At 40.1% G+C, this 25,376-nt stretch overlaps 2 protein-coding genes across 2 annotated transcripts in view; both read right to left on the bottom strand.

The window, feature by feature from the left end:
- LOC143767467 (uncharacterized) overlaps positions 1-25,376 on the bottom strand; it is a 390,459-nt gene that overhangs the window by 254,938 nt on the left and 110,145 nt on the right. The gene's annotated exons all lie outside the window — the stretch shown is intronic.
- Positions 21,135-25,376, bottom strand: part of LOC143768180 (uncharacterized) — a 166,687-nt gene continuing 162,445 nt past the window's right edge. The window contains exon 20 of the mRNA XM_077256869.1: positions 21,135-24,887. Coding sequence (XP_077112984.1) covers positions 23,716-24,887 — 1,172 coding nt within the window. The 3' untranslated portion in view covers positions 21,135-23,715. The remainder of the gene's footprint in view (positions 24,888-25,376) is intronic.

The following is a 25,376-nucleotide window of genomic DNA, read 5'->3' as shown; positions in this document are numbered from 1 at the left end:
TGATGATTCCAGAATTCACGGCAGACTGTGCTCGTCGCTGATTGGTCGAGGCAACCTTTATGACATCATCGTCGCCATGGCAACCATTATGACATCTACGTCGATACTGTGCCCGTCGCTGATTGGTCGAGGCCCAGGCGGCCTCGACCAATCAGAGACGCGGGATTTCAGTTGATAATCAGTTGATAATCAGTTGATTATGACATCATCAAAATTATTATGACATCAAATGATTGTGACATCATCAAAATGATTATATCATCAAAATGATAATGACATCATCAAATGATTGTGACATTATAAAAATGATTGACATCATAAGATGATTATGACATCATCAAAATGATTATGACATCAACAGTTGTCTATGACATCATAAAAATGATTGTGACAACATCAGTTGATTATGACATCATCAAATGATTATGGCATCATCAAAATGATTGTGACATCAACAATAGATTATGACATCATCAAAATGATTATGACATAATCATTTGACTATGACATCACCAAAATGATTGTGATCTTATCAAATGATCATGACATCATCAAAATGAGTATGACATATTCAGTTGAATATGACATCATCACAATGATTATGACATCATCAAATGATTGTGACATCATCAAAATGATTATGACATCATCAAATAATTGTGACATCATTGAAATGATAATGGCATCATCGGTTGATTATGACATCATCAAAATTATTATGACATCAAATGATTGTGACATCATCAAAATGACTGACATCATCAAAATGATTATGACATATGATTATGACATCATCAAAATGATTATGACATCATCAAAATGATTATAACATCATCAAAATGATAATGACATCATCAAATGATTGTGACATTATCAAAATTATCATGACATTATCAAATGATTATGTCATCATCAAAATGATTGTGACATCAACAAAAGATAATGACATCATCAAAATGATTATGACATCGACAGTTGACTATGACATCATACAAATGATTGTGACAACATCAGTTGATTATGACATCATCAAAATGATTATGACATCATCAAATTATTATGGCATCATCAAAATGATTGTGACATCAACAATAGATTTTGACATCATCAAAATGATTATGACATGATCAGTTGACTATGACTTCATAAAAATGATTGTGACAACATCAGTTTATTATGACATCATCAAAATGATTATGACATCATCAAATGATTATGGCATCATTAAAATGATTATGACATCATCAGGTGATTATGACATCATCAAAATGATTATGACATCAAATTATTATGACATCATCCAAACGATTATGACACCATCAAATGATTATGACATCATCAAAAAGATTACGGCAACATAAAAACGATTGACATCATCAGTTGATTATGACATCATCAAAATGATTATGGCAACATAAAAATGATTGAAATCACCAGTTGACTATGACATCATCTAAATGATTATGACATCATCAGTTGATTATAAAATGATCAAAATAATTATTACATCATCAAAATGATATGGACCTCATAAGTTGATTATGAAATCATCAAAATGACTATGACATAATCACTTGATTATCACATCATCAAAATGATTGACATCATCAGTTGATTATGACATAATCAGTTGATTAAGACATCATCAAAATGATTATGACATCATCAGTTGATTATGACATCATCAAAATGATTATTACATCATCAGTTGACTATGACATCATCAAAATGATTGCGACAACCTCAGTTGATTATGGCATCATCAAAATGATTGTGACATCAAGAAATATTATGACATCAAAATGATTATGACATCATCAGTTGATTATGACATCGTCAAAATGAATATGACATCATCAAATCACATCATCAAATGATTATGACATTATCAAAATGAGTATGACATCATCAAAATGATTAACATCGCCAGTTGAATATGACATCATCAACATGATAATGACATCATCAAATGATTGTGACATAATCAAAATGATTATGACATCATCAGTTGATTATCATCATCAAAATGATTATGACATCAAATGATTGTGGCATCATCAAAATGATTGACATCATAAAAATGATTATGACTTCATCAAATGATTATGACATCATCAAAATGATTATGACACATCAAATGATTATGATATCATCAGTTTATGATGACATCGTTCACATCATTAGTTCATTATGAGATCATCAAAACATTATGGCATCATCAAAATGATTTTGAGATTATAACATCATCAAATGATTATGATATCAGAAAAATGATTATGACATCATCAGTTGATTATGACATCATCAAAATGATTATGACATCATCAGTTGATTATGACATCATCAAAATGTATATGACATCATCAAATGACACCATCAAATGATTATGACATCATCAAAATGAGTATGACATCATCAAAGTGATCATGACATCATCAAAATCAGTATGACATCAAAATGATTATGACATCGCCAGTTGAATTTGACATCATCAACATGATTATGACATCATCAAATGATTGTGACATCATCAAAATAATTATGACATCATCAGTTGATTATGACATCATCAAAATGATTATGACATCAAATGATTGTGGCATCAGCAACGTGATTGACATCATAAAAATGTTTATGGCATCATCAAATTATTATGACATCATCAAAATGATTATGACACATCAAATGATTATAATATCATCAGTTTATGATGACATCATTCACATCATCAGTTGATTATGAGATCATCAAATTAATATGACATCATCAAAAGATTATGGCATCATCAAAATGATTTTGAGATCATCAAATGATTATAACACCACCAAATGATTATGACATCATCAGTTGACTATGATATCAGAATAATGATTATGACATCATCAGTTGATTATGACATCATCAAAATGATTATGACATCATGAAATGATTAGGACATCATCAAAATGAGTATGACATTATCAAAGTGATTATGACATCATCAAAATGAGTATGACATCATCAGTTGATAATGACATCATCAAAATGATTATGACATCATCACTTGATTATGACATCTTCAAAATGATTATGACATCAAATGATTGTGGCATCATCAAAATGATTGACATCATAAAAATGATTATGACATCATCAAATGATGATGGCATCATCAAAATGATTTTGAGATCATCCGTTGATTACAACATCATCAAATGATTATGATGTCATCAAAATGATTATGACATCATCAAATCATTATGGCATCATCAAAATGATTGTGACATCAACAAAAGATTATAACATCATCAAAATGATTATGATATCATCATTTGACTATGACACCATCAAAATTATCATGACATCATCAGTTGATTATGACATCATCCAAATGATTATGACATCAAATTATTATGACATCATCCAAGTGATTATGACATCATCAAAAAGATTACGGCAACATAAAAATGATTTAAATCACCAGTTGACTATGACATCATCTAAATGATTATTACATCATCAGCTGAATATAACATCATCAAAATAATGATTGCATCATCAAAATGATGTGGACATCATCAGTTGATTATGAAATCATCAAAATGACTATGACATAATCAGTTGATTATGACATCATCAAAATGATTGACATCATCAAATAACTGTGACATCATCAGTTGATTATGACAATCAGTTGATTAAGACATCATGAAAATGATTATGACATCAGTTGATTATGACATCATCAAAATGATTATTACATCATCAGTTGACTATGACATCATCAAAATGATTGTGACAACCTCAGTTGATTATGACATCATCAAAATGATTGTGACATCAAGAAATATTATGACATCATCAAAATGATTATATCATCAGTTGACTGTGACATCATCAAAATGATTATGACATCATCAGTTGATTATGATATCAGAAAAATGAATATGGCATCATCAGTTGATTATGACATCATCAAAATGGTTATGACATCATTAAATCATTATGACATCAGTTGATTATGACATCATCAAAATGAATATGACATCATCAAATCACATCATGAAATGATTATGACATTTTCAAAATGAGTATGACATCATCAAAGTGATTATGACATCATCAAAATGAGTATGACATCATCAGTTGATAATGACATCATCAAAATGATTATGACATCGCCAGTTGAATATGACATCATCAACATGATTATGACATCATCAGTTGATTATCATCATCAAAATTATTATGACATCAAATTATTGTGGCATCATCAAAATGATTATGACACATCAAATGATTATGATATCATCAGTTTATGATATCATTCACATCATCAGTTGATTATGAGATCATCAAATGAATATGACATCATCAAAAGATTATGGCATCATCAAAATGATTTTGAGATCATCAAATGATTATAACATCATCAAATGATTATGACATTATCAGTTGACTATGAGATCAGAAAAATTATTATGACATCATCAGTTGATTATGACATCAAAATGATTATGACATCATTAAATGATTATGACATCAATTGATTATGACATCATCAAAATTAGTATGACATTATCAAAGTGATTATGACATCATCAAAATGAGTATGACATCATCAGTTGATAATGACATCATCAAAATGATTATGACATCAGTTGATTATGACATCTTCAAAATGATTATGACATCAAATGATTGTGGCATCATCAAAATGATTGACATCATAAAAATGATTATGACATCATCAAAATGATTGTGACATCAACAATAGATTATGACATTATCAAAATGATTATGACATCATCAGTTGACTTTGACATCATCAAAATGATTGTGACAACATAAAAATGATTGTGACATCAACAGAAGATTATGACATCATCAAAATGATTATGATATCATCATTTGACTATGACATCATCAAAATTATTATGACATCATCAGTTGATTATGACATCATCAAAATGATTATGACATCAAATTATTATGACATCATCCAAATGAATATGACATCATCAGATGATTATGACATCATCAAAAAGATTAAGACGTCATCAGTTTATTATGACATCCTCAAAATGATTATGACATCATCAGTTGATTATGACATCATCAAATGATTGTGCCATCATCAAAATGATTATGACATCATCAGTTGATTATGACATCATCAAATGATTGTGCCATTATCAAAATAATTATGACATCATCAAATGATTAAGACATCAAATGATTATGACATCATCATTTGATTATGACATCATCAAAATGAATATGACATCATATGACATCATCAAATGGTTATGACATCAGCAAAATGAGTATGACATCATCAAAGTGATTATGACATCTTCAAAATGTGTATGACATGATCAAAATAATTATGACATCATCAGTTGAATATGACATCATCAAAATGACTATGACATCATCAAAATGACTATGACATCATCAAATGATTGTGACATCATCAAAATGATTATAACATCATCAGTTGATTATGACATCATCAAAATGATTATGACATCATCAGTTTATTATGACATCATCAAAATGATTATGACATCATCAGTTGATTATGACATCATCAAATGATTGTGCCATCATCAAAATGATTATGACATCATCAGTTGATTACGACATCATCAAATGATTGTGCCATTATCAAAATAATTATGACATCATCAAATGATTAAGACATCAAATGATTATGACATCATCAAAATGATTATAACATCATCAAAATGAATCTCAGAATTTTATACCATTAATAATAATAAATAATAATAATTTTACTCATATAGCGACAACATATTCCGCAGCGTTGGGCATGACATCATCAAAATGATTATGACATCATCACTTGATTATGACATCATCACTTGATTATGACATCATCAAAATGAATAACATCATCATATGACATCATCAAATGGTTATGACATCATCAAAATGATTATGACATCATCAGTTGATTATGCCATCATCAAAATTATTATGACATCATCCGTTGATTACGACATCATCAAATGATTATGACATCATCAAAATGATTATGACATCATCAAAACGATTATGACATCAGTTGATTGTGATATCATCAAAATGATTATGACATCATCAGTTGATTATGACATCATCAAATGATTGTGCCATTATCAAAATAATTATGACATCATCAAATGATTATGACATCAAATGATTATAACATCATCAAAATGATTATAACATCATCAAAATGATCATGACATCATCAAATGATTATGGCATCACCAAATTAATTGTGACATCAACAAAATATTGTGACATCATCAAATGACTGACAACATCAGTTGATTATGACATCATCAAATAATTATGGCATCATCAAAATGATTATGACATCAACAAAGATTATGACATCATAAAAAATGATTATGACATCATCAGTTGACTATGACATCATCAAAATGATTATGGCATCATCAAAATGATTGTGACATCAACAAAAGATTATGACATCATCAGTTGACTATGACATCATCAAAATGATTGCGACAACATCCGTTGATTATGACATCATCAAAATGATTATGGCATCATCAAATGATTATGGGATCATCAAAATGATTGTGACATCAACAAAAGATTATGACATCATCAAAATTATTATATCATCAGTTGACTGTGACATCATCAAAATGATTATGACATCATCAGTTAACTATGACATCATCAGTTGATTATGACATCATCAAAATGATTATGACATCATCAGTTGATTATGACATCATCAAAATGATTATGAAATGAAATTATTATGACATCATCAAAATGATTATGACATCATCAGTTGATTATGACATCATCAAAATGATTATGACGTAATCAGTTGATTATGACATCATCAAAATGATATCGACATCATCAGTTGATTATGAAATCATCAAAATGACTATGATATAATCAGTTGATCAAAATTATTATGACATCATGAAAATGATTATGACAACATCAGTTGATTACGACATCATCAAAATGATTGTGACATCATCAAAATGGTTATGACATCATCAAAATGGTTATGACATTATCAGTTGATTGTGACATCAAAATGATTATGACATAATCAGTTGATTATAACATCATAAAAATGATTATGACATCTTCAAACTGAATATGACATAATCAAATGACATCATCAAATGATTATGACATCATCAAAATGAGTATGACATCATCAGTTGATAATGACATCATCAAAATGATTATGACATCACCAGTTGAATATGACATCATCAAAATGATTATGACATCATCAAATGATTGTGACATCATCAAATTATTATTCCACTTATAGCAGATTTGATAGAGGTGAGTGGGAACTCTAAGAGGGCATTATAAGGGTTTCTGTTACCCCCTCACGGAGTAGCATAACTTATCGACTGCATGTGGACTGTGTGTTCTCTGTAAATCGCTTTGCATCGCTGAATTACTGAGTACACTACAAACCATCTAATCCATGTGACACATAAGTGTTTTCTTGGTAGACTTGTGAGTCCATTGAATAGGGAAAATAAGTGAACGTCACTAGAATCCTTTGTATATTTGAATGCGATTTTAGATGTGTATGAACCCATGAACCAGGGGCTTTAGGTGACTGTGGATATCTATAGGATATACAGAAGATCTGGTACAACCCCATGCACGTAAATAAGACTTGATTTCTGAAAAAATCGTGTATAAGGGATGCCACAGTGTTCTAAATACCGGATTTAAAGATATATGGTGGTATACCGCTCTGTGGTCCTATATTTGCATTATTTTTGTGTTTGTACGTGTGCACTTTATGTCTTGTATGTTTGAAGTTTTAAGAGTACCGTAACTCAATAAAGGTGTATATTTTATTTAATCTCAATATGCTATTAGTGATCTGTGCGCACAGGACCTGTGATGAGGTCACAGGAGGGGAGGAGTCAGGGGTCACATGATCAGGGGCCTCAGTGTATGCAGGACTCTGCTGTGCTGGTTGTCATGGTGCTGGATGAGGGGACGTTTATGTGTGGGGTCAGGCGTAGAGATGAGCAAACCCAAACTGTAAAGTTCGGGATTTGTCTGGCGCTCAAAGCCGAACACAGACTTCTCACAGAAGTGTTCAAGATTGGATGCCGAATAAAGTTTGTTGAAAGTTTGAAGCGCAGCCAATCAACAAGCTTTTTGGCTGTAGGCACCACGTGACCCGGCCTGTATAACTGTTGAATCATGGGTGGTGCCATCATCCTGCTCTGACTAGCTTAGGGATAGGATGCAGCTTGAGTGAACGACAGTGTTGGGCTTTCTGCATACTGTGAAAACAGCACAAAAGTTCAGGTCCCAATCGACTTTTTTGGGTTCAAGTAAGGGTACAGTTCAGGTACTCAAGCCGAACTTCGGAATGCTAGTCCACTCATCCCTAATCAGGAGGGATTTACAGTGTGGATGTAGCAGAACTCTGTATTACGAGGTGTACTGAGCAGAGCTGCATGTGTGCACGAGGTATACGGAGCAGAGCCGTCTGTGTATGAGGTGTACGGAGTGGAGCCGCGTGTGTACAAAGCAGAGCCATGTGTTTACGAGGTGTACAGAGCAGAGCCGCGTGTGTATGAAGCAGAGTCATGTGTGTACGAGGTGTACAGAGCAGAGCCGCATGTGTACAAAGCGGAGCTGCGTGTGTCCGAGGTGTACGGCGCGGAGCCGTGTGTGTACGAGGTGTACAGAGCAGAGCTGCATGTGTGTACTAGGTGTACGGAGCAGAGCTGCATGTGTACAAAGCGGAACCACGTGTTTAAGAGGTGTACGGAGCGGAGCCATGTGTGTACGAGGTGTACGGAGCTGAGCCGTGTGTGTAGATGTATAAAGCGGAGCCGCGTGTGTGTGAGGTATAAGGAGTAGTGATGAGCGAATATACTCGTTGTTCGAGTTTTCCCGAGCACGCTCGGGTGATCTCCGAGTATTTTTTAGTGCTCGGAGATTTAGTTTTCATCGCAGCAGCTGAATGATTTACAGCTACTAGCCAGCCTGAGTACATGTGGGGTTTGCCTGGTTGCTAAGGAATCCCCACATGTAATCAAGCTGGCTAATAGCTGTAAATCATTCCACTGCGGCGATGAAAACTTAATCTCCGAACGCTAAGGGTATGTGCACACGCTCCGGATTTTGCTGCGGATCCACAGCAGATTGGCTGCTGCAGATTTGCAGCAGTTTTAAATGTGTTTGCAGTACCATGTAAACCTATGGAAAACAAAATCCGCAGTGCACATGCTGCGGAAAAAAAACGTGCAGAAACGCTGCGTTGTTTATTCCGCAACATGTCAATTCTTTGTGCGGATTCCGCAGCGGTTTACACCTGCTCCATAATAGGAATCAGCAGGTGAAATACGCACAAAAACCGCGGTAAATCCGCTGTAACCCCGCAGGTAATCCGCAGTGCGGGTTACCTGTGGATTTACCAAAATCAGTCTGGAAGAATCCACAAGACTTTCCGCAATGTGTGCACGTACCCTAACAAATACTCGGAGACCACCCGAGCGTGCTCGGGAAAACTCGAGCAACGAGTATACTCGCTCATCACTAGTAAGGGGCAGAGTGATGTGTAAGGAGAGGAACCGTGTGTGTGAAGCTCATATATTATATAGAGTCATTACAAACAGAGTGATCTATTTCAAGTGTTTATTTCTGTTAATATTGATGATTATGGCTTACAGCCAATGAAAACCCTTAAAATCCATTATCTCAGTAAATTAGAATACTTTATAACACCAGCTTAAAAAATAATTTTAACATCTGTAAAGTTGGCCTACTGAAATGTATGTTCAGTAAATGCACTCAATACCTTTTGCATCAATTACTGCATCAAAGTGGTGTGGCATGGAGCTGATCAGCCTGTGGCACTGCTGAGGTGTTATGGAAGCCCACGTTGCTTTGATAGCAGCCTTCAGCTCATCTGCATATTTGGATCTGGTGTCTCATCTTCTTATTGACAATAGCCCGTAGATTCTCTATGGGGTTAAGGTCAGGTCTTCATGCTGCCCTAGGCAATTTTCATGGTCGCGCCCCTTACTGACGTCACACACTGAGTCTGTGTACACGACATCTATATAAGGCAGATCTACTCTGTAAAACGCTTTAAAAAGCACTAAACACAAAGAATGAACGTCTGCACTTGCTGAGCACAGGTTCAGTCTTTTCAGCGTTTTTTTTAACACCTTCAGCTTTTCAGTCATCAATAGATTAAAATAGGTGACCTACCATTGCTTCAGTGAGGAGAGGCCTAGTGATATAGAGACATGCTGTCTGCTCATTCACCCCTCCTCTTTACTGAAGGTGTTCAAAGGGAAGCCAATAGCAGACAAGCAGCAGGTGTCAGAGCTAGCCTGCAGCCACATTGTGTGCACCCACACTGACACTTGGAGCTCGCTGCTGCACTCATCCAGTGTTGCTGGTTTCACACTTGCGTTTTATTTTCAAATCAGGCAAAATCAGTTTTTTCAGCCAAATCCTGATCCTTTCAGGATCCAGTTTTTGCCATTTCACTTTAATGTGTCAGGTAGAATCCAGTTACTTCAGGTTGCTTCCTGACACCGTTAAAGTGAATGGACAAAAAACTGGATCCTGAGAGGATTAGGATTTGGCTGAAAAACCTGATTTTGCCTGATTTGAAAAAAACACAAGCGTGAAACCAACTTCAGTGAGTAAGCACAGACTTGCAAGCTTATTTTAAACAGCACTCACTTTTACTAACGGAGCGCTGACAATAATGACAAGCTTTAGTATACAAACACGAGAGTGCTGCGAAACACCCTCATTTGCATATAAAATAAAGTAGATTTAACTTTATAGCGCCAATAAAAACTATTCTATATAAATATGACCCTTAATCCCCATTCTAAAGTGTCAGCCTCCCCCAAATCCCCAGCCTGCATAGCACCAGACTCCCCTGGTCACCAGTATATAACAGCACAAGCCTTCCCCCTTCACAAGTATATAGCAGCTTCAGCCTCCCCTGTCACAGTATATAGCAGCACCAGCCTCCTCTGTTCACCAGTATACAGCAGCAGCCTTCCCTGTCACCAGCCTCCTCTCACCAGTATACAGCAGCAACCTCCTCTGTTACAAGCCTCCCCTCACCAGTACACAGCACAGCCTCCCAAGTCACCAGTCTCCTCTCACAATATACAGCAGCCTCTCCTGTCACCAGCCTCCTCTGTTCACCAGTATACAGCAGCAGCCTCCCCTGGCTAGCAACTCTATCCCTGATGGAATAGTTCCTTTCCGCCGGTGAGAAGGTCTTAGAAAAGAAAAAGCAAGGATGCTTCCGATCTTGAGCATCCTTTTGGAAGAGGACTGTTCCAGCAGCGACAGAAGAGGCATCCACCTCCATAATAACTGGTTTATCAAATGGGAGCTCTAGCGAAGTGTGACTTGATATAGAGGATGGCCTTGTTGACCTCCTAAGACCACAATTTGGGATTAGCTTCTTCTTGGTGAGGGCAACCAGGGAAGCTACCAAAGTTGAGAAGTGGGGAATGAACTGGCAATAATAGTTAATGAACCCCATAAAGCGCTGTACCGCTTTGAGAGAATGGGGTTCCTTTCAGTCCATCACAGCCTGTAGCTTGGCAGGATCCATAGCCAATCCCTGGGCGGAGATGATATAGCCCAGGAAAGGCAGGACTCCTGCTCAAATACACATTTCTCCACTTGGCATAGAGGGAGTTTGCCCGTAGGAGGTCAAAGACTTTGCAAACATCTCTCCGGGGGGAGTCTTTATCTGGGGAGTAGATGAGAATATCATCCAGATAGACTACAACCGAGGTGGTGAGCATATCCTGGAAGATATCGTTTACAAAGTCTTGGAAAACGGCAGGGGCTTTACAGAGCCCGAAGGCATCACCAGATACTCATAGTGGCCATCCCTGGTGTTAAATGCCATCTTCCATTCGTCCCCCTCACGGATGCGAATCAGGTTGTAAGCACCCCACAGATCAAGCTTAGTAAAAACCCTCGCTCCCTGCAACCTATCAAAGAGCTCAGATATCAGGGGCAGAGGGTACTTATTCTTAACGGTTATGGCGTTAAGGCCCCTGTATTGGACGTAGTTCTCCGTTCTTCTTCTGCACGAAGAACCCCGCCCCTGCAGGTGACACCGACTTCCTAATGAATCCTTTTGCTAGATTCTCCTGGATGTACTGAGTCATTGCCTCCATCTCCGGAAGAGACAGTGGGGAGGCTCAGCATCAGGCAAGAGGTCAATAGGACAGTCATAGGGGCGGTGAGGCGGAAGGGTCTCTGCAGCCTTCTTGGAGAACACGTCCGCATAGGGCCAATAGTGCTTGGGGAGAGAGGAAAGATCTGCGGGTACCTCTGTAGAAGCAACCTGAAAGCACTCCCTCAGACATTTACCCTCACAAGATAATAATATTAATAATCTTTATTTTTATATAGCGCTAACATATTCTGCAGCGCTTTAAAGTTTGCAAACATTATCATCGCTCTGCCCGATGGGGCTCACAATCTAAATTCCCTATCAGCATGTCTTTGGAATGTGGGAGGAAACCGGAGTAACCAGAGGAAACCCACGCAAACACGGGGAGAACATGCAAACTCCTTGCAGATGTTGTCCTTGATGGGATTTGAACTCAGGACTCCATTGCTGCAATGCTATCCACTGAGCCACCGTGCTGCCCACAAGATTCAGTCCATCCCAGAATTCTCCCTGAGGACCACTCTATATGAGGTGAGTGGTAACGTAGTCAAGGTATCCCTAACAGGATCTCAATTCCCTCGGGAATGACTAGCAGGGAGATAATCTCCTGATGGGAAGGAGACATGGCAAGAGTAAATGGGATGGTTTGGTGCGTTATCTGTGAGGGCAGTGTCGACTCATTTACCACTCGTACGGTCACTGGTTTGGCAAGCATCACCAGGGGTATTGCGTGCCATTGGGCGAACGCAGAAGACATGAAGTTGCCCTCCGCCCCAGAATCCACGCAAAGCTCTACCATATGAGTGGATGGGCCTATGGTAATTGTCCCCTTGAAGGACAATTTGGAGAAAACTGCCGCTGTGTCTATTGAACCTCCTCCTATGGTCACTAGACGCGTTCGTTTTCCCAACTGCTGGGGACATTTCCTGGCATAATGTCCCAACCGCTGGCAGACAGGACAGACCATGGGTATTTGAGCAGCATGGGACTTAGATCCCGCTTGAGAAACTTCCATGGCCTCACGTGGCTCGGACGCCTGATCCGGAGATTCCAGAGGCCTTGCAAAGGTGGGAGCCAGCCGAAACCTCTGCCTACACTGGGCTCGCTCCAACCTTCGCTCGTTAAAACGAAGATCGATGCGAGTGGAGACCCCTTTTAGCTCCTCCAGTGTGGCGGGAATCTCCTTATCTGGCGACTCCAGCTCAGATGCTAAAGTCAGGAAGTAGACGGCATAATGGCTGACCATGGACCAGCCCTGTGTCAGTGCCAGAAGTTGGAGCACCGTATCATGGGTGACTCGAGGTCCCAAAAAGACCTGTTTCAGAAAGCTCAGGAACAGCAGAGCACTCTGCACCACATGATCGTCACACTCCCACAGCGGCGTAGTCCACTCCATCGCCCTGTCCGACAGGAAGGATATTATGAATCCCACCCTTGCCCACTCTGTGGGAAAATGTACTGCCAGGAGCTCAAGGTGCATTGCGCATTGGCTCACAAATCCCCTACACGACTTGCTATCGCCAGAAAACTTATCTGGCAATGGGAGGCGGGACAAGGTCAGAACAGGGGTGGCAGCGGACAAACTAGCTGCAGCCACGCTAGCAGCCTGAACAGCTACTGCGGTAACATCCACAGCTGAGGTTGTGTGCTTGAGAGCCGCCAACCTGCCCTCCAGCTGCTGGATGTACCACTACAGTCTCTGTTCGTCCGCCATTACTAGCCAGACCCTGGTGCCAGTATAATGTTAGGGCTTGTGGAACACACCAAATAATATAAAGGAAGATATAAGGTGCGTTTACCGCCCGGGGTCCACCGTCCAGAGAAAACACCTGCTGCTCAGTAATGGCGGACATTATATGGCAGAATACTGAGAAGACACACGGGTTAACGTCACCCGGTATGTATGGAGACGAACCCTCTTGTGTCAAAAGGCCGCAATACCGCAGAATGAAAGCTAGTGTTTGGTCACAGGACTCTGCCCCAAGGACATGGGGTTAGAGTCCCTCTAGACCCACTAGCGCTCGACACAACTGCAGAGCCAGGGAAAAAACTAAACACTTAGTGCCGCTCAAGCGGATGCCACTAACCGCCCTAACTAGGGATCGGAAAGCGCACGGCGCCACACTGGCAGATGCTGCTGAATTGAAGCTGTAAGATCATGCCTTGTGCTGGATGGCACAAACTGGCGTTAGTCAGCTCCAAACACCCAACCACATACAATGCTAGGGAAGGGGAAGATTAGGAGCTTTCACCAGATAACAAACACACATCCGCACACACCATATTAGGTTATACTAGCGCTAAGCCGAGCGGCCATGTAAACCTTTTATAGCTGCAGCCTTCCGGGACCTTCCCAGTGGTCCAATCAGAGCTGCTTCAGGACCTGAGCATGTGTCTGCCGTTGACCTTTCTTGTAGAAAAGTGACTTGTTAATATACTTGAGCCCTTTGATGCATTATTCAATCAAGATATGCAACACAGCTTAATTTTCAGGCAAACTTGTATTCTCTCACCTTCCTCTTCAATTCCTATGGCACAATAGAGCCTATCAGGTATAGACAAGCGGACCCTTTTAAGATGCATGTGTGCACTTCATGCTACACCATTCTCCTCACCTTCCATTTTTTTTTATTTGTACGGTCTGTTAGTATTTTCATTATTGTAATCTGTTAACATATTGAAGTGCTATATTCAACTTTTTTTGTTCTACTGTTAAAATTTAAAATTGAATATATGTGAAAGAAAAATGACTACTTAACATCAGGGCAACCTCCAAAAGTCATCACCTCAATTTGCAAGCAGATGCACTCACGCCTGCCTGCTGCTATTCCTGAGCAAGCTCTGCACTGTTGTTGACTCAATCCTGAACCTGAATCCTTTTTAGGACATGGCACTTGCTGTACTTTCTTCTGTGCCCTGAATCATTTTTCACAGCAAATGAACCTCTATTTTTGAAGTTCTTGAAGATCCAATAAATGGCTGACTTAAGGGCAATCCAATCATACAAACAGCAATGTCCTTGCCTGTAAAACCTTTTATTTTAAGCAAAGCAGTTATTACCTTGGAGGTAACTGGTTAACAGGAGAAGAAAATGGTTTCAAATACCTTCCAACTTTTAAATCTGCTAGTCTGCTCTCATAATTTAGTCAGCATGACATAGTGATATCAGCTTGAGGAGTAACCAAATCCAATTTACTGCTCCAAATATTTGCCACTCTTCTCAAATGTGTGACTTCTAATGCATCTAATGTGTCACATGAAATATGATTTTTTCCTCCAAGATTTCCCATGCCCTGAACATTTTTTTAATCTTTTTGTTTTAATTATTTGTCACTTAACAAGAGTGGGATAAACTTCTTAACATGAAAATGGCCTCTTTCCTATAAGAGCATTTTGATTTCTAATACTCCATTAGTGACTTTTATTTGCTTTATCAATCTCTGATAAATCAGAAGGTACCCTCCTCATTTTTCAGCAAGAAAAGCTTCAACTCTCCTGGGATGGCTTATTAAAAGATTTTGGAGTGTGTCTGTGGACATTTTTGCCTATTTTTCAAAAGAGCCTTTGTGATGTGAGACATTGATTTGAGATGATTGGGCCTGGCTCACAATCTCCTTTTTAGATAACTATAAACATGTTCAATGAAGTTGAGGTCAGAGCTCTGTACAGGTTAGCCAGGTATTTCCATATCAAACTCATCCAATCCTCCATTTGTTGACTTTGCTTTGTGCCCTAAAGGTACCTTCACACGAAGCGACGCTGCAGCGATAGCGACAACGATGCCGATCGCTGCAGCGTCGCTGTTTGATCGCTGGGGAGCTGTCACACAGACCGCTCTCCAGCGACCAACGATGCCGAGGTCCCCGGGTAACCAGGGTAAACATCGGGTTGCTAAGCGCAGGGCCGCACTTAGTAACCCGATGTTTACCCTGGTTACCAGCGTAAAAGTAAAAAAAACAAACAGTACATACTCACCTGCGCGTCCCCCAGCGTCTGCTTCCTGACACTGACTGAGCTCCGGCCCTAACAGCACAGCGGTGACGTCACCGCTGTGCTTTCACTTTCACTTTAGGGCCGGCGCTCAGTAAGTGTCAGGAAGCAGACGCTGGGGGACGCGCAGGTGAGTATGTACTGTTTGTTTTTTTTACTTTTACGCTGGTAACCAGGGTAAACATCGGGTTACTAAGCGCGGCCCTGCGCTTGGTAACCCGATGTTTACCCTGGTTACCAGTGCAAAACATCACTGGTATCGTTGCTTTTGCTTTCAAACACAACGATACACGGCGATCGGACGACCAAATAAAGTTCTGGACTTTATTCAGCGACCAGCGACATCACAGCAGGATCCTGATCGCTGCTGCGTGTCAAACTAAACGATATCGCTAGCGAGGACGCTGCAACGTCACGGATCGCTAGCGATATCGTTACAAAGTCGTTTCGTGTGAAGGTACCTTTAGTCACACTGATGTTGGCAGTCTCTAAACTGTTAACAATGTTTTTGTATGCTAATGCCTTAAAGAGAACCAATCTTGTAAAATAAACCGCTACTAGCCTTCAGACATGGGGTTAATTTGCAGGCTAATAGAATTCTCAGCCTGCACTGGGCCTGCATTAAGAGCCCCATTGCCCTGAAGAAGTTAATTTTATTCCTTCCGGTAGGCTCTGGCTTTCAGTCATGGGTGTGGGCCGCTGTGGCTTCAGTCCTAACATTTAGTCAGGTCATCAACATTAGATTGATGATTCAGATGTTGGACCCCCACCTATCAGCTGCGATAAGATCCGAGGGCTGTAACTTTGCATGTAAACACATTGAACAGACTAAACTGAGCAGCTAAATTAACTGTGTAGTGACAGCTCCTGGGCAATGTAGAAGTTTCCACACATTTTAATACGAGCTATTCTGCAGTAACCAGCAGCAACTACTACACATTGAATATAATTATTTGCAGCTTCATTTTGTGTGTCTACATTCGGCCACAGCTGGAACTTGGTAATTACTGAGAACGGATGATTACTGAGGGTACCAGGTGGCAGACCCCCACCGATCTGATATTGATGACATTTCCTGTAGATATTTCTTCATTATTTTCTGCCTGGACAAACCTAGTAAAGGGAATCTATCAGCAGTTTTTGGTAGGTTAAGCTTTCTCTTTTATGAGTACTTGACTTTACTTTGACTGTTTATTATATATAGAAGTAGAGAAAAATTCATCGTGCTTGATGATCATTTGGATAACCGAGAAACTTGAAACCGCTGGGAGCTAAATCCAGCTGGTGAGGCATAGCAACAATAAGAGGAAGGAAGAGGAAAACAGCACATCCATCTGGTAAATAAAAAGAAATCCTGTATTTAAATTCCATAAAAAATTAGCTAAATCCATGGAAGACCTTAAAAAAAACTTATGCTTTTCTGGCAAGGACACCCTTAGTCAAAGTGTTATGACCCAGCTGTCGAGTGACCTGGGGCTCCTTTCCTGGCCTTAACAGGGGGCGCCCTAGCTCGCCCTGTTCCCCGGGATACTTCAGATGGTTTAGATGCCGAGCCCTCCGCCCTTGCCCTATCTCCTAAGTTAGACCTTCATCTGTCCCCACACAATACACCAATCCGACAAACAGGGCAACAAAGACAAGAGGAAACTGAAAACCACACACAAAATATTCACTCATACATAACAGAGCAATCCACCAGGGTGTGCAGGGAGGGGAAGAAAGCAAAACAGGGAAGGATAGGGGATTATCAAGCGTACAAACCAAACAACAGTTGCTCCAGCACTTCTTCTCATAACAACTTCTCTCCCTCCTTTTGTCATGCAGCAAGCGCTAACTCTGACAAGGACTTGGTAGTAGAGCCCAAATTTTATAAGGAAAAGGAGTGAATAACAGAGCACAGCTGAACACAAGGATTTCCAACTTGGCCGATTATTTCTTCCAGCAGAACAGGGGTTAAACACGTTTAACACAATTGGAGAAGGGCTTCTTCTCAGTGGCAGAGGAGCAACCAGATGCTGTGGTCTTCTGGCTCTGCAGTAGTAAGCCTGTGACAGTACCCCCTCTTCTACGAGGAACCTCTGGAACCTCAGGGCCAGGCTTATCAGGGTGTGCCATATGAAAGGTCCAAACCAGTCTGGTCACATGAATGTCATAAGTTGGTACCCACATCCTCTCCTCAGGACCGTACCCCTTCCAATGTACCATATATTGAAGTGACCGACGAACAAGAAAAGAAAGTCTAACACCTTTGCTATCTGGAACTTCAGATTACCATTGATAATGACAGAAGGTAGTAGAGGCGAAGGTACAGCAGATGACACGTACTTCTTGAGAAGTGAACGATGAATGTTATGGATCCTAAAGGTAGATGGTAAAGCAAGGCAGAATGCTACTGGATTGACGATGGCTATGATCTTATAAGGATCGATAAACCAGGCACAGTTTCCAAGATGGAACTTTCAACTTAATGTTCCTCAAGGACAGCCACAGCAAATCACCAACACACAGGTCTGGACCCACCACACATCTCCGATCAGCCACACTCTTATATTTGGAACCCAAATTTCTGCCATATGGTAGAAATGGAAGATGAAAACTGTTATTCCTCCATCAACAAGAATGGCGATTACCATTTAAAGAACTGAACTGAGGATGGAACCCATTTCCCCAAAGAACGGGGACTTACCGGTTGATTCCTGTCAATGATTATTTACCGTGAATTTAGCCAACGGTAAGTAAGTAATCCAGTCCTCCCAATTCTCAGACACAAAACATCTGAGATACGTCTCTAAATTCTGGTTAACCCGTTCAGTTTGCCCGTTAGACAGCGGGTGAAAAGCAGAAAAGGGCAAATGGATCCCCAGACGGGTGCAAAATGCCCTCCAAAATTTGGAGATAAACTGCACCCCCCCACGGTCAGAAACAATATCGGTAGGAATCCCATGCAATCTAATTATTTCCTTGATGAAAATTTGCCCCACGGTTTTGGTATTAGGCAAAGCTGGTAAAGCAATAAAATGAGACATTTTATTGAATCTGTCTGCAACCACCAGGATTACAGTGTTCCCTACAGACACTGCAAGCAGCTACATACTCCCGAACATCCTTATGAGCCACCAAAAATGCTGAGTAAGTAGATCCGCTGTGGCCTTATTCCTAGGATGTCCGGCCAACACTTCAATCATGATGTTAACTGAGGACTCTAAGATGGAGATTGACTGGAATGAACAGTTTACCAAGGTAGCAGGGGTGTCCCCTTAAGTGTCAACAACCAATCTTTCCAGATTGGAACATATAGACACCATCACCACCCCTTTTTGAAGAATAGAAATCGGTTTGCACTTATCTCCTCCTCCAGAAAAGCAACGGGACATTTTTGCTCCCTGGCCTAAAAGTAACAAAAAAGTTAAACTTGGTAAAGAATAATGCCCATCTAGCCTGTCGTGGTGTAAGATGTTTCGCCGATTCTAAGTATACCAGATTTTTTTGATCTGTGATAACCATCACTGGGTGAACTGCTCCCTCCAAAAACTTACGCCACTCCTCAAAAGCCCATTTGATGGCTAAGAGTTCCATATTACCAATATCAGAATGTCTCTCAACTGGTGAGTTTCTTTGAAAAATAAGCACATGGTTGCCATTTACCAGGAGACAAACCTTGCGATAATACAGCCCCCACCTCCACCTCAGACGCATCAACCTCCACAATGAAAGGCTGAGAGAGGTCCGGCTTTATATGGATCGGCGCAGAGGCAAAACGCCTTTTCAACTTGTCAAATGCCTCCCTGGCAGAACTGGACCACTTCATAACAGTAAGAGGTTTGTCTACTACTGAAAAGTATTTACGGTAGCAGTTGGCGAAACCCAAAAATCTCTGTAATGCCTTCAAATCCTCTGGACGATCCCAATCCAATACCGCCCGGACTTTCGCTGGATCCATGCGAAAACTGGTAGCAGACAGTACATATCCAAAGAATGGGATCTCCTTGACCAAGAACATACACTTTTCGGGTTCGACATACAATTTATTGTCGCGGAGTATGTGTAAGACCTGCCTGACATGTCCTTGGTGTGACTCAAGGTAAGGTGAACAAATAAGAATATTATCCAGGTACTTTAAGCAGCTTGGTACCAGGAACCAAAATGATAGCACAATCATAAGGACGATAAGGAGGAAGTTCTTGGTTCCCCTGCTCAGAGAACACATCCCCAAATTTATATTGATTATCATAAAGCACAATGTAAGACTGTGACTCAGAGCAGAAAGGGTATTTCTATCTCAAAATAAACCACCAAGAGAAGTAAATATAGTGGAATACTCCCAGAAATATTGCAAACTAGAAAATTGAGTACATACAACAACCCACCAAATAAATAAAAGTTTTTATTAAGTTATCACATATAAATTAATTGTCTATCAAACAATACAACACATAGAGAAGAATATGGAGGAGACATGCTGGTAAGGTAGGGGGAGAGTGAGTAACATATTGACCAAGGGAGGCAGGATCACGATTATAACCAATATACGCAATATGTGCAGCATAAATAGTAAGGAATCTGATGAGGAGTTCAGAAACATCAGTGTCAAAAACACCAGACACACATACTGCAATAGATTAATCCTGCTTACTAGTGATGAGCGAGTGTACTCGTTGCTCGGGTTTTCCCGAGCACGCTCGGGTGACCTCCGAGTATTTATGACTGCTCAGAGATTTAGTTTTCATCAAGTCAGCTGAATGATTTACAGCTACTAGCCTGCTTTATTACATATGGGGATTCCCTAGCAACCAGGAAACCCCCACATGTACTCAGCCAGGCTAGTAGCTGTAAATTATTCAGCTGCCGTGAGAAAAACTAAATCTCCGAGCAGTCAAATACTCGGAGGTCACCCGAGCGTGCTTGGGAAAACCCAAGCAATGAGTACACTCACTCATCACTACTGCTTACCCATCATAAATGGCAGCACCCACACCTCTCCCTGAGGCCCCTTTAATGACAGGTATTTGGGCAAGGACTGGATATCCACCCCAGCCAACTGGGGACTCAAGCAGTGTCTTTGACAGTATGTACTTAATTTAGCCACTTCCTGTGTTTGTCACTCAATTACAGGATTGTGCAGGGTGAGCCAAGGGAGTCCCAGTACCACAGTTGATGACAGGCCCTCTAGAACTTAGCAGTTTAACACCTGTGTGTATGGCTCCCAACTGTAGCAGCAAGTCTCTGAAAAGTGTAAAGTGCCCCTGTCTTTGATGGGCGGAGTCGATAGCAATATTGGGTATAGTTCTGGACAATGTATGGGGGACGAGGCCTTGGTCCCGGACAAACTTAGCGTAGACCAAATTAAACCGCTCCCCACTGTCCAGGAAGGCGGAAACATCCATCTTATTTCCACCCACGTGTAATGTAGTTGGAAAGAAAAATTGTGTCCTACCACTGAGGTAATAAGTACACTCGGGTTGCCAACCTCCCCGCAACCCGGTTTTCCGGCGGTTGTTTAAATAGAGGTCAGGAAGGACATGTGCTCAACAAAATGGCCCATTTTCCCCCATTGACAGCCCCCCTTACGCCAGACTACAATTTGCCAGAATGAGACGCCGCACCCACCTGAATGGGTTTCTCAGATGGCTCAGTACTGACCACCCTCGACCCCGGCCTCCCGCCCCCAGAGATGATTCCCTGTCTCTGGTGAAGACAGCAATCAACTTGTATCGCCAGAGACATGGTTGTCTCAAGGGAGTCAGGAGTCTCAGAGAGCTAAAGCATCTTTTACTCTCACTGTGAGCCCCTCACAGAACTGACTTCGGAGTTCAGGGTCATTCAATCTCGTATACATGGCCCACCTCCGGGACTCAGAGCAATATTCCTCTGCTAGGCGATCTCCTTGCTGGAGTTGGCGTAGAGAGGACTCTGCCAAGTAGACACTATTGGAGTCATCATATACAAGACCCAGTGCACAAAAGAATCCCTTCACAGTCTGGAGCGACTGTGAGACGGAAGAGAAAACCCCCATGCTTGTGTGTCCCCCTGGAGGAGTGAGATAACTATCCCCACACGTTGCTCCTCTGTACCAGAGGATACCGGACGCAACCTGAAATAAAGTTTACAGGCCTCACGGAACGCAACAAACTTGTCACGCCCCCCAGGATACCTGTCTGGTAATGCGACATTCAGCTCCACAATAGCTTGCCTGGAGGGCAAGATCCCCACACCAGATGTAACAGGGTGCTGTGAAACCGTGCATAAATCTGCCACCTCCAGACTGAGCTACTGCAATTGCCCTGTCAGAGCAGAGATTGGATCCATCATGGATCAGAAAAAATGACTGCGGTCAGAGTTAATGTCACAACCCAGCTGTCGAGTGACCTGGGATCAGGGACTCCTTTCCTGGCCCTAACAGTAGGGGGTGCCCTAGCTTGACCTGTTTCTCAGGATACCTCAGATGGCGAACATGCCGGGGCCTCCGCCCTTGCCCTATCTCCTAAGTCAGCCCTTCGTCTGTCCCCTTCCCCTGCCCAGGGGAACTGTGCACCACAGTACACCAACCCTACAAACAGGGCAGCAAAGACAAGGGGAAACTGAAAACTTCACACACAAAATATTCACTCACATATAACACAGGAATCTACCAGGGTGTGCAGGGAGGGGAAGAGAGCAAAACAGGGAAGGATAAGGGATTATCAATCGTACAAACCAAACAATTGCTTATAACTCCTCCAGCACTCCTTCTCATATCAACTTCTCTCCCTCCTTTTGTCATGCAGCAAGAGCAAAATCTGACAAGGACTTGGTAATAGAGCCCAGATTTTATAGGGAAAAGGAGTGGATAACGGAGCACAGCTGAACACAGGGACTTCCAACATGGCCGATTAACCCCTGTTCTGCTGGAAGGAATAAACAAGTTTAATACACAGAAGGAGTAGGAGCAACCAGACGCTGCAGTCTTCTGGCTCCACTCCACTGCGGTAACCCCGTGACACATAATATAAGAAACTAATCATAGTAGCCACATTGTAAAGCATGAGTGAACCAATCACGAATGGTAAGGGCACCAACCAATAATAAATTGACACAAGCTGACATAATTGATACATTATAAAAAGGATTCTCTCAGAAGCAAAATTAAAAAAAACTAACATATAACATAAAGCAAACTAATAAATAGAAAACAGATCATTACTGAAATTCATACCTTCCGGTTATTTAGTTTTTAAAGTAAGATTTGAGAAAACCTCACATATGGTCAGGAGTTTTTGCAAACTCCCTTCCCTTTTAGAACATTTAATCTTTACAATACCATAGATTTTAAATGTGTGGTGTCACCATTGTGCCCATTTACGAAATGTTTGACTGCTCCAGAATATGATTAATTTTTAGTGCTAATGTTGGAAAGATGTTCCGAGATGCGTGTCTTAAGTTTTCAGCGCAGACTACATATCTCTGATATCTGTTTTCTTGTACAATTTGTAAATGCAATATGTGGCTTGTGATGTGTTTTTATTATCAAAATATGATTTTCAAGTAAAACATTTCTCATCTAATACATGAGAATATATATTCCTATGAGTTCTTTGATGTTGAAGAAGATGTGATTTGTTGGTAAAACATTTCTCACATTCTGAACATGAATATGGCTTCTCCCCTGTGTGAATTCTCCTATGTTTCACAAGATCTGATTTTTCTGTAAAATGTTTCTCACATTCTGAACAGGAAAATGGCTTCTGTCCTGTATGAGTTCTATGATGTGTAACAAGATTTGATTGATCTGCAAAGCATTTCCCACATTCTAAACATGAAAATGGTTTCTCCCCTGTGTGAGTTCTCTGATGTGTAGCAAGATTTGATTTATTTGCAAAACATTTCCCACATTCTGAACATGAAAATGGCTTCTCCCCTGTGTGAGTTCTCTGATGTGTAACAAGATTTGATTTATCTACAAAATGCTTTCCACATTCTGAACATGAATATGGCTTCTCCCCTGTGTGATTTTTCTGATGTGTAGCAAGATTTGATTTATCTGCAAAACATTTTCCACATTCTGAACATGAAAATGGCTTCTCCCCTGTGTGAATTCTCTGATGTCGAAAAAGATTTGATTTCACTGCAAAACAATAACCACATTCTGAACAAGAAAATGGCCTCTCCCCTGTGTGAGTTCTCTGGTGTCTAACAAGATGTGTTTTTTGATTAAAACATTTCCCACAATCGAGACATGAAAAACGCTTATCTGAGTTATTTCTTTGGAAAATAAAATTTGATCCCTTTGCAAACAATGTCCCACATTCTGAACATGAATATGGTTTGTCTCCTGTGTGATCTCTCTCATGTCTAACAAGGTCTGATTTCTGGTTAAAATATTTTCCACACTCTGAAGAAGAAATTCTTTTCTCCTGTGGGTGACTTTTTTGATGTGTAACAAAAGACGTTTTGAGGAAAAAACTTTTTCCATATTCTGAACCTGAAAATGAATTCTCTTCTATATGATCAATTGGATTTTTAGGGTCTCTTTTGTGACTTTTATCTTTCTTAATAGTCTGTGATAGCTCAGAAAAAAGATCTTTGCTCTGAAAGGATGATGATAAATCTGGGATTATAGGATACAATTGAGTTCTATTTTGTGCATTAAGAATTTTATCCGATTTAAAAATTGAAGATGTCAGTTGTCTTTCTGATCTCCTATCACAGCAATCTGCAAAAAGAATAAAATCAATTATTATTTTTCAATTAAATAACCCTATACATATATATTTTTACAACATTTCTGTATATAATATCAGTAGAAATTGCTAATTATGAAGCAAAATTAAATTATTTAGTAACACAAAAACAGTTCACACTCTAATACAGGGGTGGGGAACCTCAGGCCCCAGGGACCGCATTCTTGGGCAAGGAGCTGTATTTTGATTTCCACAAGCTCATTAATTTCTTCTTGCTCTGTTAGCACAAGCACATGCAGTGTCCACTACTGAACACTGAAGGGCATGCAATGAAAGATTATGTCCTGAAACCAGTGCCAGAGTCAGGATGTACTTTGTGGGCGGAGTTTGTACGGCCCCCGAAGGATGATATAAATATCCAAATAGCCCTTTGCAGAAAACAGATTTCCTATCTCTGCTCTAATAGAAGACTTCAGAGCACGAATCATTGGAATGTTATTTGACTGACTTGGTTAATTTCA

The sequence above is a fragment of the Ranitomeya variabilis genome, chromosome 4 (genome assembly GCF_051348905.1).
Source record: "Ranitomeya variabilis isolate aRanVar5 chromosome 4, aRanVar5.hap1, whole genome shotgun sequence".
Taxonomy (NCBI): domain Eukaryota; kingdom Metazoa; phylum Chordata; class Amphibia; order Anura; family Dendrobatidae; genus Ranitomeya; species Ranitomeya variabilis.
The sequence above is the reverse complement of the archived record's forward strand: the minus strand, read 5'-3'. Positions and strand labels throughout refer to the sequence as shown.